The 14,345-nt window shown below is 37.0% G+C and overlaps 1 protein-coding gene across 2 annotated transcripts; it reads left to right on the plus strand.

The window, feature by feature from the left end:
- The first annotated feature begins 302 nt into the window (after positions 1-302).
- Positions 303-4,228, plus strand: LOC130961324 (uncharacterized). Of its 2 annotated transcripts, none has more exons than XM_057887142.1 (9): positions 303-529; positions 699-1,276; positions 1,450-2,066; positions 2,170-2,235; positions 2,733-2,877; positions 2,962-3,180; positions 3,354-3,546; positions 3,648-3,843; positions 3,942-4,228. In XM_057887142.1, the coding sequence occupies exons 2-9, from the start codon at positions 737-739 to the stop codon at positions 4,054-4,056; spliced, it is 2,091 nt and encodes a 696-aa protein (XP_057743125.1). In that variant the 5' UTR covers positions 303-529; positions 699-736; the 3' UTR covers positions 4,057-4,228. The 2 variants fall into 2 exon arrangements, with proteins under 2 accessions (XP_057743125.1, XP_057743126.1); XM_057887143.1 differs by having other exon boundaries at positions 303-449.
- Positions 4,229-14,345: the final 10,117 nt, after the last annotated feature.

Genomic DNA, 14,345 nt, shown 5'->3' on the forward strand with positions numbered 1-14,345 from the left:
TATTTTTAAAAAATTCAAATATACTTATATAAACAATTTTAATTCAAAAAGAATATTTTCGTCTTTAAAAATTAATTCTAAAAAGGTATTTTGTTTTTTAAAATTTATGATGAAGGGAATCTTTTAGTATTTATAAATTAAATTATATTTTTAAATTTATAATACAATTAAAAAAAAATAAATTTTAAAAGGAAATGTTCAAAAGATAATTTAATCTTTAATTATAAAGTTAGTCGCCAAAAAAAAAAAAATCTTTAATTATAAAGTTAAAATTATACCCTAACCCCCACCTATTTCAATTTTCAGTCTCAGTTTCCCCTTTTTCCTCTAGCCTGAGTTCGAGCAGTCAAGGAATCCTCCGGTCAACCCCGCCGCCGGCAGCACCGGCAAGGATCCCGTCGAGCAAGGCGCGCCACAGTGTCTCCAACGCTTCTCAATCGCGCCGCCAGGTACTCCCCAGGGTCGTGTTGTTGGTTTCTTTTGCCTCTCCTCTCTTTCTCTCTCGACTGTCGCCGTTCTAGCCAGATAGGTACAAAACCTTGTTATTTTTCCTTATTTGCTAGTTAATTTCTCTGAAGTTCAAAGTTGATAATTTGATATAGCATTTGTTTAAGATTATTCTAATTTTAAGTAATTAGTTAGAAAGTGTAGCTGACTAAACCAATGCTTCAAATTCCGCAACCGCGATTTTCCTACAGGAAAATCCTTCGCTTTACTGCACCCTTCAACTGGCGCGATGTCTTTGTCAAAAGAAGCAGACCCAACATTGGGTTACCTCATGCGCAAGGACACGGAGGTGAAGCTTCCACGGCCAACGCGGGTCAAGAACAAGACACCTGCTCCGATTCAAATCACAGCGGAGCAGATTCTCCGGGAGGCTCGGGAGCGGCAAGAGGCTGAGATCCGCCCGCCAAAGCAGAAGATCGCCGGTGCCACTGAGCTTGGCGAGTACCGCCTCCGCAAGCGAAAAGAGTTTGAGGACTTAATTCGGCGTGTGAAACGGAACATTGGCGTGTGGATTAAGTATGCACAGTGGGAAGCGTCTCAGAAGGACTTCGAGAGAGCACGCTCCATTTGGGAGAGAGCACTGCAAGTTGACTACAAGAACCACACCCTTTGGCTCAAGTATGCAGAGGTGGAGATGAAGAACAAGTTCATCAACCATGCGCGAAATGTGTGGGACCACGCTGTCACCCACTTACCGAGGATCGACCAGTTATGGTACAAGTATATACATATGGAGGAACTGCTTGGCAATGTTGCTGGTGCCAGACAGGTATTCTATGAGTGAATGAACTGAATTAAATTACTCACACATGGATTACAGTTTATATAACATCACACTTTATATGTCTCTGATGCTACTGCTGCATAAGTTGAAACAATTAATAGCTAACGAATATTACTGATTATATGAAGACTAAGTAACATCACTTTTCACAATGGCAGGTTTTCGAGCGGTGGATGAAGTGGATGCCTGATCAGCAGGGATGGCTCTCTTACATCAAGTTTGAGCTTAGGTACAATGAAATTGAGCGAGCCAGGGGGATATTCGAGCGTTTTGTGCAGTGCCACCCTAGGGTTGGGGCATGGATTCGGTATGCCAAGTTCGAGATGAAGAATGGGGAGGTGGCAAAGGCTAGGAATGTTTATGAGAGAGCGGTGGTGAAGCTTGCTGATGATGAGGAAGCTGAGCAGCTGTTTGTTGCTTTTGCTGAGTTTGAGGAGAGATGTAAGGAGACTGTGCGTGCAAGGTGTATATATATGTTTGCGCTTGATCATATCCCCAAGGGGTGGGCAGAAGACTTGTACCGTAAGCTTGTGGCGTTTGAGAAGCAGTATGGTGACAGGGAAAGGATTGAGGATGCTATTGTCGGCAAAAGGAGGTTTCAGTATGAGGATGAAGTGAGGAAAAATCCGTTGAATTATGATTCATGGTTTGACTATATACGATTGGAGGAGAGTGTGGGCAATAAGGAAAGGATCAGGGAAGTGTATGAGAGAGCTATAGCCAATGTTCCTCCTGCAGAGGAGAAGCGATTCTGGCAGCGATACATCTATTTGTGGTTTGTTTGATTCGAATAACTTTATTCCTTAATATGTTTTTATTCGGGATTTTTACTTTTTTCATTTGCCCCCTAATATTTTCCATTCATCTGTGTTACTTAGGATTAATTATGCACTCTACGAAGAGCTTGATGCTGAAGATGTGGATCGAACAAGAGATGTATACAGGTTTGTGCCTTGTAGTACTGAAGTTCAGAAATTAATTTTGGAATTCTTCTAAATTTCAATATAATGTTCGCATCTGTTTGTTGCTCTTGCTTCAATTTTTAAGTTCTTATAATAAAATAAAATTGCTCATAAATTTCGTAATTTTGGAATTAGTGAATAGGTGGACTCAAGTCTAAAGAGAACGTGTTACTTCAATTAGCATATGTACTGTATTTAAAGTATCTTATGTGCTTCGAGACACTGTAGACTCAAAATAGATTCAATTTTGAACCCTATCAAATTGATTGGTTGGAGTCACCATGATAATTAGCTTTATGATATAGGCATAACTTGTCTAACATATAGTGATTTGATTTGGATAATGGTCATAGCACTGCAATTTCAATAATTATAAATGAATATCACAACATCTGTGGTATTGAAGCCAAACTCCAGTGTTGATCTTTTGTATTGTATATTGACACTGCTGCTCCTCTCCGTGGCTTTCTTTCTTATAGGGAGTGTCTCAACTTGATACCACACAGTATGTTTTCATTTGCAAAGATATGGCTTCTAGCAGCCCAGTTTGAAATACGTCAGCTGAATCTCCAGGGTGCTCGACAGATATTAGGACATGCCATTGGAAAGGCTCCAAAAGACAAGGTAATATATATGTTGATGTAAATGCAATGATGTCTTTTTATTGAAGCATGGTTATCTTACACAGCCCTGCTCTCTGGACAACAGATTTTCAAGAAGTATATAGAGATAGAACTGCAGCTCGGTAACATAGATAGATGCAGAAAACTATATGAAAAGTATCTGGAGTGGTTGCCTGAAAATTGCTATGCTTGGAGCAAGTATGCAGAATTGGAGAGATCTTTATCTGAGACTGATCGAGCTAGAGCAATATTCGAGGTTGCAATCGCTCAACCAGCATTGGATATGCCTGAGCTATTGTGGAAGGTACATTTATTGCCTTGTACCAATCAATGCCTAACCGTTCTTGTTCCATCATTCTTTCATCATTTCTTTTCTCTTATGTATTATTTATGACATCTTATGTAATGCATAATTTTTCTAATATGCTATGTGCATTTTTGTGCTAACCTGTCTATCAATTTGTGATTTCAAAACAGGCATATATTGACTTTGAGACTGCTGAAGGTGAATTTGAGAGAGCAAGAGTGCTTTATGAAAGGCTTCTTAATAGAACAAAGCACTTGAAGGTATGGATAAGCTATGCGGAATTTGAGGCAACGGCAATAGATCAGAACAGTTTAGACTTGACAGAAGAAGAGCAAGAGAGGGAATGCCTTCAGCGTGCTAGAAGTATGTGATCCCGATGCTTTTGTTGTTTGATTATTCTTTGATCTGAATTGGAATGATATCCTGATTCACTCTACTTTTGTTTCGTGCTTAAATTAAATCAGGGGTATTTGAGGAAGCTCTTAACTACTTCAGATCGTTAGCTCCGGAACTGAAGGAGGAAAGGGAACTGCTATTGGAGAAATGGCTCAACATGGAGGCTGCTTCTGGGGAGCTTGGTGATGTTAGCTTAGTCCAGTCTAAGCTGCCGAAGAAGCTCAAAAAGAGAAGACAAGTTACTACTGAAGATGGTTCTGCCAGGTTTGTATTTTGTTACTGTCAATATTCTATTTTTGCCATTCTGGTTATAAAAGCCTTTACTAGATTTCATATTAACTCCTGTTCTTTTGATTTGTTAGAATTGGGGAATTCATCGACTATTTGTTCCCTGAAGAAATTCAGACGACTAATCTTAAGATCTTAGAAGCTGCATACCAGTGGAAGAAGCAAAAGTTGTCTTCTGGCGACAACTAACTATATTTTCATCTTTTGTCTTGTTTGTAACATGTATATATATGTTGGGGTGATTTGGGATGGCTTATTGTTAAAATCAAAACTGTTGAATACAATTATTGTGACTACAACTTAGCCCAGTTACGTCTTTAGAACATTCATTGTTTTAATCCACAAAACCAAATTTTCTTGATTTCTATACTAAAATTGAGTTTTTTTCCAATTAATGAAAGTGAAGTGTCAATTTTTTATGAGATCTGTTTAAGTATTCTTTTCGGATATAATAATGACATTTATTAATATTTATCAATTTTTATTTTTACTTTTATTTCTCATATTTAATAAAAATTTCGTTTCAATATTTTAGGTATTAATTATTGTTATTTAATTAATTTATTTTAGGTATTTAATTATTAAAATTTTAGGTATTAATTATACTCTAGTTACACGGTATCAAGATTGTGAACATGATCTTAATTCAATTAGATTGTGAACATGATCTTAATTTAATTTTGGACAATATCGGAAGCAAATATATATATAATATTTTGGGTATTAATTATACTTCGTTTACTGTGTTAAGATTGTTGACATAATTCGAATTTAATTTTGGACAATGTTGAGAGTAAATATATATGATGCTCAATTAGGAGAGTAGATTTTAATTTTATATAAATAATATAATAGATATAGTGTATAAATAAATTTACTTTAAAAATATAATTGCTCATAGTGTGATATTTTATTACAATATATATATATATATATATATATATATATATATATATATATATATATATATATATATATATATATATATATACTTATTTTTCTATCACATGACATATTTATTATTATATTTCAAATTTAAAGTTTTTATGATCTAATATTGTGGTGAAGAAATGACAAGTAAAAATGAATAAAAAAAACATAGGAACATTCCAAATGTAATTACCGCTAATCATTTTTTCTTTAGTTTTCGAATATGTTATTTATTTTATTTATTTAGAGTAATAACTAAATTTATTATAACTGTAGTACAATTATCTTTCAACTATTAGTATTATTGATATATTTTTAAAAATATTGATATATTATTAGTATATATAATAAGCAATAGTGAATTTTCTCACATGTTTGTCATTTAGAAAATTTATAATTTTGACATAGTTCTTATTCTATTTTTTTTCACACCTAATGGCTACTGTCTACTGTCTACGATCCTATCAATAGTATCACTTATAGTAGATTATACGAAGAGAAAGTATGGAAAATAAAGACAAGAATTATAAGGCTATAGAAAGTCCCATCCAAATTTGACAAGAGTAAGACGACTTACATAGAAATACTTCTAATAGATGATAAGATTAGTTGATTCTTTTACTAAATTTTTTCATGTAATGCTAAATTCAGTTTATAAATAGAGTTTAATTTTGAGGCACTGATAGTGAAAAACATTTTACTCAGTCCGTGCAATCACATCCATTCTTTTGGATGACCATCCACGCAGTTAATATGAAAGGTAGTTATTTTAACTGATGTGTCATTACGTAATTGAATGTACGTCTAAAACTACTTTACACTCTCAGTGCATCAAAATTAAATTCTTATAAATATTTATAATTTGTATTTTAAGTCAATTTTATAAGTGTACCGTTGTACAAGTCAAAGACAATTCTTTTTAATAGCTTTGTGGATGCTAATTCTTTGATATTTAATTTATTTTGCAATACGATAAAATTTGTAAATCCTGAAAAATTAATAAATAATTAATTAATAAATTAATTTTTAATAAAAAAATTAGAAATATGAATTTTATGTTAAAATAAGATAGAGCTAAGTAAACAAGAATTTTGACACTAATTTCAAAGAATTTAGCCCAAAATTGGGACGAACGGATCGAACTGATTAAACTGAGTCCAAATCGAGCCCAAAGCCCAACACATAAAAAGCAAGAGATTCAGTTTCCTTCCCCAAAACATTTCATTTTCACGTTGGGGCTGAAGGAAAGGGAGAAGAACGAGGGTGAAGTTCCAAACCTTCAGTTCTACTTCAATCTCACGTAACTTTTCGCTCCGAGCTCCGATTGCGGCCACACGTCCATGGCGTCGAGCTCTGCAAAGCCCAGTGATTAATTTGGTAAGGAACCTTCAGTTTGATTCTCAGCCTCTCTTTCTCCCAATTTTCGAAATTTATTAGAGTGATGTTGAGATTTTGGTTCTTTGATGTTATAGGGTCCGATTAGCTTGAGAAAAACATTCACTCTCGCTTATTTGGCATTCAGGTAAGGTAAGAATCCTAGAACCCTAGCCATTCCTTGTTTTGATTATGTTGGGTATTGAATTTTGGTGTGTATGTGTGATATGTGTGTATTAGGCTTGTAAATGTGTATGTTGGAGCTTGCTTGAGTACATTGGAGGCCTGTTGGAGTTTGGGAGACCTTGCCTTGGAGATTTTGAACCTTGAGAGTTGTATTTGGTGCCTTGCTGGTGTCTCGGAAAATATGTAGAAATCAGCCAAGGTATGGTTTAGGTTTCACGTACATAATATATAATGTTCTGTGAAGACTTAGGCTAGTTGACTTTAAGATAAGAATGAATGTATGAACATGTAAATTGATTAGTACTTAATGATAAATGATGAGTTTTTGCTTAATTGTTGATGTTGGAGTTGGGTTGTTGAATGATGACTTATTGGTGCTTGTAAAGTAGGAAAAGGAACGAATATGAGTTTGTGGTGTATGTTGTGACTAAAGTCATGAGAAATAGGTATGATATTAGGAATATATTGATGTATAATTGATTGAAGCAGGTTATGGATGACTTTGGTAAAATAAATGGTATGTGGATATGCTAAATATATGTCATGGAAGTGTGATTTGAGTTTGGTTTAATGAAAATTGAGGTTTGGAGCTTTTTGTGTAAAATTGATTTTTGGCCGAAATTCGACGAAGCATAACTTGACTTCCAGACCCCCAAATGGTTTCAAATTTATTGAAAATTGGGTCCGTGAAGATTACGCCGTTCGAAGAATAGATGAAAAATATTTTAAAACGAAAAAGTGATGCGTGTCGAAAGTTTAGGGTTTTAAAATGGAATTCTGCAGCTTTATCAAACTTACTAAATTTCTGGAAAAATGTACGCTCACGCGTACGCGTGACCCACGCCTACGCATGACCCGATATTTGCGTACGCATCTAGCTGGTCACGACGCGACCAACCCTCTCGAGTTGGGATTCATGCGTACGCGAGCAGGGTAGCCCACGCGTACGCGTGACCTAGGATTTGGGTACGCGTCTAGCTACTCGCGACGCGACCAACCCTTTCGGGTTAGGATTAACGCGAGCAGGGGCTTGCGTACACGAACGAAGATTTTTCACGCCCACGCGTACGCGTGGCCCCTGTTTTAGCAAACCTGGGTTTCTGAATTTTAAACCTAATTTCAAACTTCTAAACCTCTATTTTCATTCTTTTAGTCATAAAACAAAGTAGTAAAGTCTAGTAATTAGCTGAAGCTAGGAAATGGAGATAACTTGGGGATGAAGTAAAAGTAAAAATGATAAGTTATATGAGGAGAATGTGTATGCATGGAGAATACATGAAGTTGTGGCTATGGCGTACAATTATGTAATGATTATGAATGATTATAAATACTTATGTGGCTTATGCATTCAATGTTATCTGAGATACAGGTTTCCCTGGGTAAAATACCGTGGCTTGCCACCACGTGTACCAGGTCAAAACTCGATACTCTGTTGACCCTACGTCGTAAGGGTGATCGGACACGTATAAATTTCTGGGAATGGTAACCCCCATTGAGTAAAGTTATATATGAATGTATGAATTATGAATGAAATGAGAAAAAGCTATGCATAGACTCATGGGGATGCACGACGGGGGACAGTCCAAGGGTTTCGGACTTGTCGGGTTGGCTTGATAACCGACAGATGAGCCTCATCAGCCATAGGACAGGCATACATCATGTGCATTTTGTTTGTTTGTTTGCTATGCATTACTTGGGAATGCCTAATTAAATATATTATGTTAATTGCTATATTTTCTACTTGCACTACTTGTCGCCTACCTGTGCTTGCAAATTGTCTGTTTGTCTATCCTTGCGAACACATTGGAGATGGAAGAACGGAGGAAATGTGGACAGATTTAGAGTTAAGATTAATTTTAAGCTATGCTTAGAATTCCCTAGATGGCCACCCTTTTTATGGTTTCTGTATAGTACTTTAAGCTTTATAACCTGAGTGTCGGCGTTCTAGGATTACCTCTGTCATTCCCAGGACCTTATATCTTATATGCGTGGCACCTTTACCATGCTGAGAACCTCTGGTTCTCACCCCATACTATGTTGTTCCTTTTCAGATGCAGGTCAAGAGGCATCTCGCTAGGCGTCTAGACTTCTGAAGCGGAGTGGTTTCTGGGTTTCATTTAGATGTATAGCTATGTATATATGTACTTACTTTCTCTCTGACTAGTTTATTTTTCTTCTCTTAGAGGTTTATGGAGAGTTAGGATTTTGGCTATGTATTTTGGGTTTGGGATATATATATATATATATATATATATATATATATATATATATATATATATATATATTCTCCAGCCAGCTGATGAGCGGATATGTTATACGCTTTTTGACATTATTTTCATATAGTTTTCATTATGTTTTCATTATGTTTTGTTATATTTTCATAGGTTTTAGTGCAAAATTAATCTTTTTGGATTCTACTTTGAGTTTTTGTGTTTTTATGTGATTTCAGGTATTTTCTGGCTGAAATTGAAGAGTTCTAGAAAAGTCTGAATCAGTGACAGAGAAAGGACTGCAAATGCTGTCAGATTCTGACCTCCATGCACTCGAAGAAGTATTTTTGGAGCTGCAGCCATCCAAATGGCGTGATCTCAATGGCATTGGAAAGCTAACATCCATGCTTTCCAAAAATATATAATACTGTATACTTTGCTCAAGAAATAAAGGCTCAAAGCTAGCATTTAACGCCAGCTACCTACCCCATTCCTGGTGTTGAACGCCCAAAAGGGAGCAGCTGGTGCCCAAACGCCCTAAAGGGAGTCCAAAGCTGGCGTCCAACGCCCCAGAAGGAGTACCAGCTCGTGGCTTCACTCAAGCTCAGCCCAAACACTCACCAAGTGGGTCTGGAAAGAGGATTTTTGCACTACAAGACTAGTTTATCTTATTTCTGTAATCCTTAGTTATTAGATTAGTATATATCGAACAAGAATCACCCTTGTTCAAGACCTTATGCCATATTTTCGAATACATTACTACTTTCTGTAAGTTATGAGTCACTAACCTCCTAGGTTAAGGTTAGGAGCTCTGCTGATTCTTATGGATTAATAATATCACTATTCTATTTCAATCTATGTTTGATTCCTTTCTAAGATGTATCTTCGTTCTTCATCCTAATGAATTGGGAGTGTAACTTGAACATCATCCCTATTCATGTAGGTTCTTGCGAGTCCTTAACGGGATAGTATTGAACCACAAACTTGATTATACATCTCTTAGACGGCTAATCCACGACTTCGTTGGGTACTTAGAGACATCAGTGCAGCCGAGGTACGGGGCGATTAGGGCCTTTGTGGTATAGGCTAGAATCACGAAGCAGCATTCTCTAATCTGGAATATCTGACCTTGTCTGTGGCATTTTGAGTAGGATCACCAAGGGAATGGACTGCAGAAGCTTCACCCCTGTTCAGATTGGATGACCGCTGACCTGACGTTTGATCTGAAGCAGAGGAGACTAATGACCCCAGAAGTAGATTTTCTCACTATCAACTTAGGTTATCTTATTTCTAGCAGATTAGTATATATAGGAGGAGATCACCCTAACTTTTGATCATCATCTTCCTCCCCCATTATTTTCAAAGACTACTGATGAGAGAACTTTTGCGTGGTCTAGAAATTTGCGAATAAATCCTCGTTGCAAGTATAGTTTCTAAACCTTCAAAAGTCCTTTCATACAAACATTTTGGTTGTCACAAGTAACAAATCCCTTTGAAATTGATAATCGAGTATTCAAACCTCGGGTCGTCTTCTCAAGGAATTGCAAGGAGGTATGTTCTTATTATTGGTTATGAGTTTGTAAATTGGGGTTTTGGAAGTAAGGAGGGAATATGTTATATGACAAGTAAAATAAAATAATAATAATAAAATCTCTTGGCAAGGTATAAGAATTGGAATTCCTATCCTAGTTATCCTTATCAGGTGTGAAGAGAATTGGGTTTTAATCCCACTTGGTCAGTGATGAGCGGATAATTTATACGCTTTTTGGTATTGTTTTTAGGTAGTTTTTAGTAAGTTCAAGCTACTTTTAGGGATGTTTTCATTAGTTTTTATGTTAAATTCACATTTCTGGTCTTTACTAGGAGTTTGTGTGTTTTTCTGTGATTTCAGGTAATTTCTGGCTGAAATTGAGGGATTTGAGCAAAACTCTGAAAAAGGCTGACAAAAGGACTGCTGATGCTGTTGGATCCTGACCTCCCTGCACTCGAAATGGATTTTCTGGAGCTACAGGAGCCCAATTGGCGCGCTCTCAACGGCGTTGGAAATTAGACATCCAGGGCTTTCCAGCAATATATAATAGTCCATACTTTATTCGGAAATTGACGACGTAACTTGGCGTTGAACGCCAAGTACATGCTGCTGTCTGGAGTTAAACGCCAGAAAAACGTCATGATCCGGAGTTGAACGCCCAAAACACGTCATAACTCGGAGTTCAACTCCAAGAGAAGCCTCAGCTCGTGGATTGATCAAGCTCAGCCCAAACATACACCAAGTGGGCCCCGGAAGTAGATTTATGCATCAATTACTTACTCATGTAAACCCTAGGAGCTAGTTTATTATAAATAGAACATTTAACTAATGTAATTGACATCTTTTTGATCACTTTGAGATCTTTTGATCACGTTTTGGGGGCTGGCCATTCGGCCATGCCTGAACCTTTCACTTATGTATTTTCAACGGTGGAGTTTCTGCACACCATAGATTAAGGGTGTGGAGCTCTGCTGTACCTCAAGTATTAATGCAATTCTATTTTCTTTTATTCAATTCTCTCTTATTCTTATTCCAAGATATTCATTCGCACCTAAGAACATGATGAATGTGATGATTAGATAACCCTCATTATCATTCTCACTTACGAACGCACGTGATTGACAACCACTTCCGTTCTACATGCAACAGAGCTTGAATGTGTATCTCTTAGATTCCCCAACAGAATCTTCGTGGTATAAGTTAGATAGATGGCGGCATTTATGAGGATCCGGAAAGTCTAACCTTGTCTGTGGTATTCCGAGTAGGATCCTGGGAATCCGGAAAGTCTAACCTTGTCTGTGGTATTCCGAGTAGGATTCCGGTAATGAATGACTGTGACGTGCTTCAGACTTGCAAGTGCTGGGCGTGATGACAAGCGCAAAAGAATCAAGGGATTCTATTCCAGTAGGCGCAGGAACCAACCAGTGATTAGCCGTGCTGTGACAGAGTGCGTGAGCGTAGTTTTCACTGCGAGGATGGGATGTAGCCATCAACCATGGGTGATGCCTCCAGACGATTAGCCATGCGAGTGACAGTCGCAGAGGACCATTTTCCCGAGAGGATTGAAAGTAGCCACCGCTGATGGTGAACCCCTATACACAGCTTGCCATGGAAAGGATTAAGAAGGATTGAGTTGAAGCAATAGGAGAGCAGGCGTCCTTGGGCCATACAACACCTCCATATGCTTATCTGAAATTCCCACCAATGAATCTGCATAAGTATTCTATCCCTTTTATTATTTCTATTTTATTATTAATTTTCGAACCCATAACTTTTTAATCTGCCTAACTGAGATTTGCAAGGTGACCATAGCTTGCTTCATACCAACAATCTCTGTGGGATCGACCCTTACTCACGTAAGGTTTATTACTTGGACGACCCAGTGCACTTGCTGGTTAGTTGAACGGAGTTGTGAATTCAACCAGTGCCACAATAGTTTTTGTGTACATACCAAAGAGCTGGCCTTCATCTCAAAATAATTAGAACATTGATCACAAACAATTCAAGCTTGATCACAATTTCGTCCACCAAGTTTTTAGCGCCGTTGCCGGGGAATTAATTGTTTTTAGTAAACTAGTAACCTAGGTTTACAGAAAATGAATAAACTAAAATAATTGGTGCAGAAATCCACTTCTGGGGCCCACTTGGTGTGTGCTGGGGCTGAGACTAAAGCTATCCACGAGTAGAGGCCTTTCTTGGCGTTAAACTCCAGGTTATGACGTGTTTTGGGCGTTCAACTCCGGATCATGACGTTTTTCTGGCGTTTAACTCCAGACAGCAGCATGAACTTGGCGTTCAACGCCACGTTACGTCATCTATCTTCGCGCAAAGTATGGACTATTATATATTTCTGGAAAGCCCTGGATGTCTACTTTCCAACGCCGTTGAGAGCGCGCCAATTGGACTGCTGTAGCTCCAGAAAATCCATTTCGAGTGCAGGGAGGTCAGGATCCAACAGCATCAGCAGTCCTTTTTCAGCCTAAGTCAGATTTTTGCTCAGCTCCCTCAATTCCAGCCAGAAAATACCTGAAATCACAGAAAAACACACAAACTCATAGTAAAGTCCAGAAATGTTAATTTTGCCTAAAAACTAATAATATTTAACTAAAAACCAATTGAAACATACTAAAATCTACATGAAATTACCCCCAAAAAGCGTATAAAATAACCGCTCATCACAACACCAAACTTAAACTGTTGCTTGTCCTCAAGCAACTAGATGAATAAAATAGGTTCTAACAGAAATTAAGAAGTAATAATATTTTAGAGTTTTAAATGAAGTTCAGATTCTTATTAGATGAGCGGGGCTTATAGCTTTTTGTTTCTGAACAGTTTTGGCATCTCCCTGTATCTTTTGAATTTCAGAATGATTGGCATCCTTAGGAACTCAGAATTCAGATAGTATTATTGACTCTCCTAGTGTAGTATGTTGATTCTTGAACACAGTTATTTTATGAGTCTTGGCCGTGGCCCTAAGCACTTTGTTTTCCAGTATTACCACCAGATACACAAATGCCACAGACACATGACTAGGTGAACCTTTTCAGATTGTGACTTAGCTTTGCTAAAGTCCCCAGTCAGAGGTGTCCAGAGCTCTTAAGCACACTCTGTTTGCCTTGGATCACGACTTTAACCACTCAGTCTCAAGTTTGTAACTTGGACCTGCATGCCACAAGCATATGGTTAGGGACAGCTTGGTTTAGCCGCTTAGGCCTAGATTTTATTTCCTTGGGCCCTCCTATCCAGTGATGCTCAAAGCCTTGGATCCTTTTTACTCTTACCGAGAGGCTCATGGCTTGTTTTTTTTTTTGACTGCTTTTTCTTGCTTCAAGAATCAATTTCATGATTTTTCAGATCATCAATGATATTTTTCGTGTTCCTCATCCTTTCAGGAGCCAATATTCATCAAATTCAAGGTACAATTTATGCACTGTTCAAGCATTCATTCAGAGAACAAAAAGTGTTGCCACCACATATAATTAATTATAGTCTTTATTACTAGGAACTCAAAAATATAAATTACTTCTTTATTCTAAAAAAAAGATCTACTACTTTATTCATGCCTGATGATGATGAGAAAAATAAATTATAGCTTAATTGGAAATAAAATCAAAATAGACATCCTAATTATTACTACTACTATATATCTCCTAAGGTAAATTTCTAAAATAATACTATCACAGAGTTAAAGCTGGAATTAGAACTTAACAACCTGTATTTTGGGAAGTGGATGTTCCTCTAGTCTGTGGGGTGCCTTCAAGAATTAATTTCTGACGCTTCAGCTCCCTTAAGTTCACATCCTTGCTCTTCTTGTTCTCTTAGGTGCCATGATCTTAATGAGTTTTAGCTCAGCGATCATGGCAAATCACACCAAACTTAGAGGTTTGCTTGTCCTCAAGCAAAAGAAAGGAAAGGAGAGGAGTAGAAGGAAAGGCATTTTCAAATAAAGATAAGATGAGTTGAAAAAGATATGAGAAGAAATTAAAAATATTTGAAAAAGAATTGGATTGGAAAAAGGTTTGTGTTTATGAATTAAGATACATTTGATATTTTTGAAAAAGGGATTTTAGAAATTAGGGTTCTTAGAAAACCAATTTGATTTTGAAGGATGACATTTTGAAACATGTTTATGCAAGAAATCATGAATTGAAACTTAAAAATTTAGAAAAATTGTAAAGAAAAACGAATTTTACCTCCTCCCCACCATCCTGGCGTTAAACGCCCAACCGTTGCATGGTTTGGGCGTT

Source organism: Arachis stenosperma, chromosome 2 (genome assembly GCF_014773155.1).
Source record: "Arachis stenosperma cultivar V10309 chromosome 2, arast.V10309.gnm1.PFL2, whole genome shotgun sequence".
NCBI classification, from domain to species: Eukaryota; Viridiplantae; Streptophyta; class Magnoliopsida; order Fabales; family Fabaceae; genus Arachis; species Arachis stenosperma.

Excerpts from the sequence above, each read along its gene's own strand:
- LOC130961324 (XM_057887142.1), top strand. The coding sequence starts at position 737 with ATGTCTTTGTCAAAAGAAGCAGACCCAACATTGGGTTACCTCATGCGC. Across the intron at positions 1,277-1,449 it reads ATGTTGCTGGTGCCAGACAG|GTTTTCGAGCGGTGGATGAA; the intron begins GTATTCTATGAG and ends TCACAATGGCAG. Across the intron at positions 3,844-3,941 it reads ACTGAAGATGGTTCTGCCAG|AATTGGGGAATTCATCGACT; the intron begins GTTTGTATTTTG and ends TTGATTTGTTAG.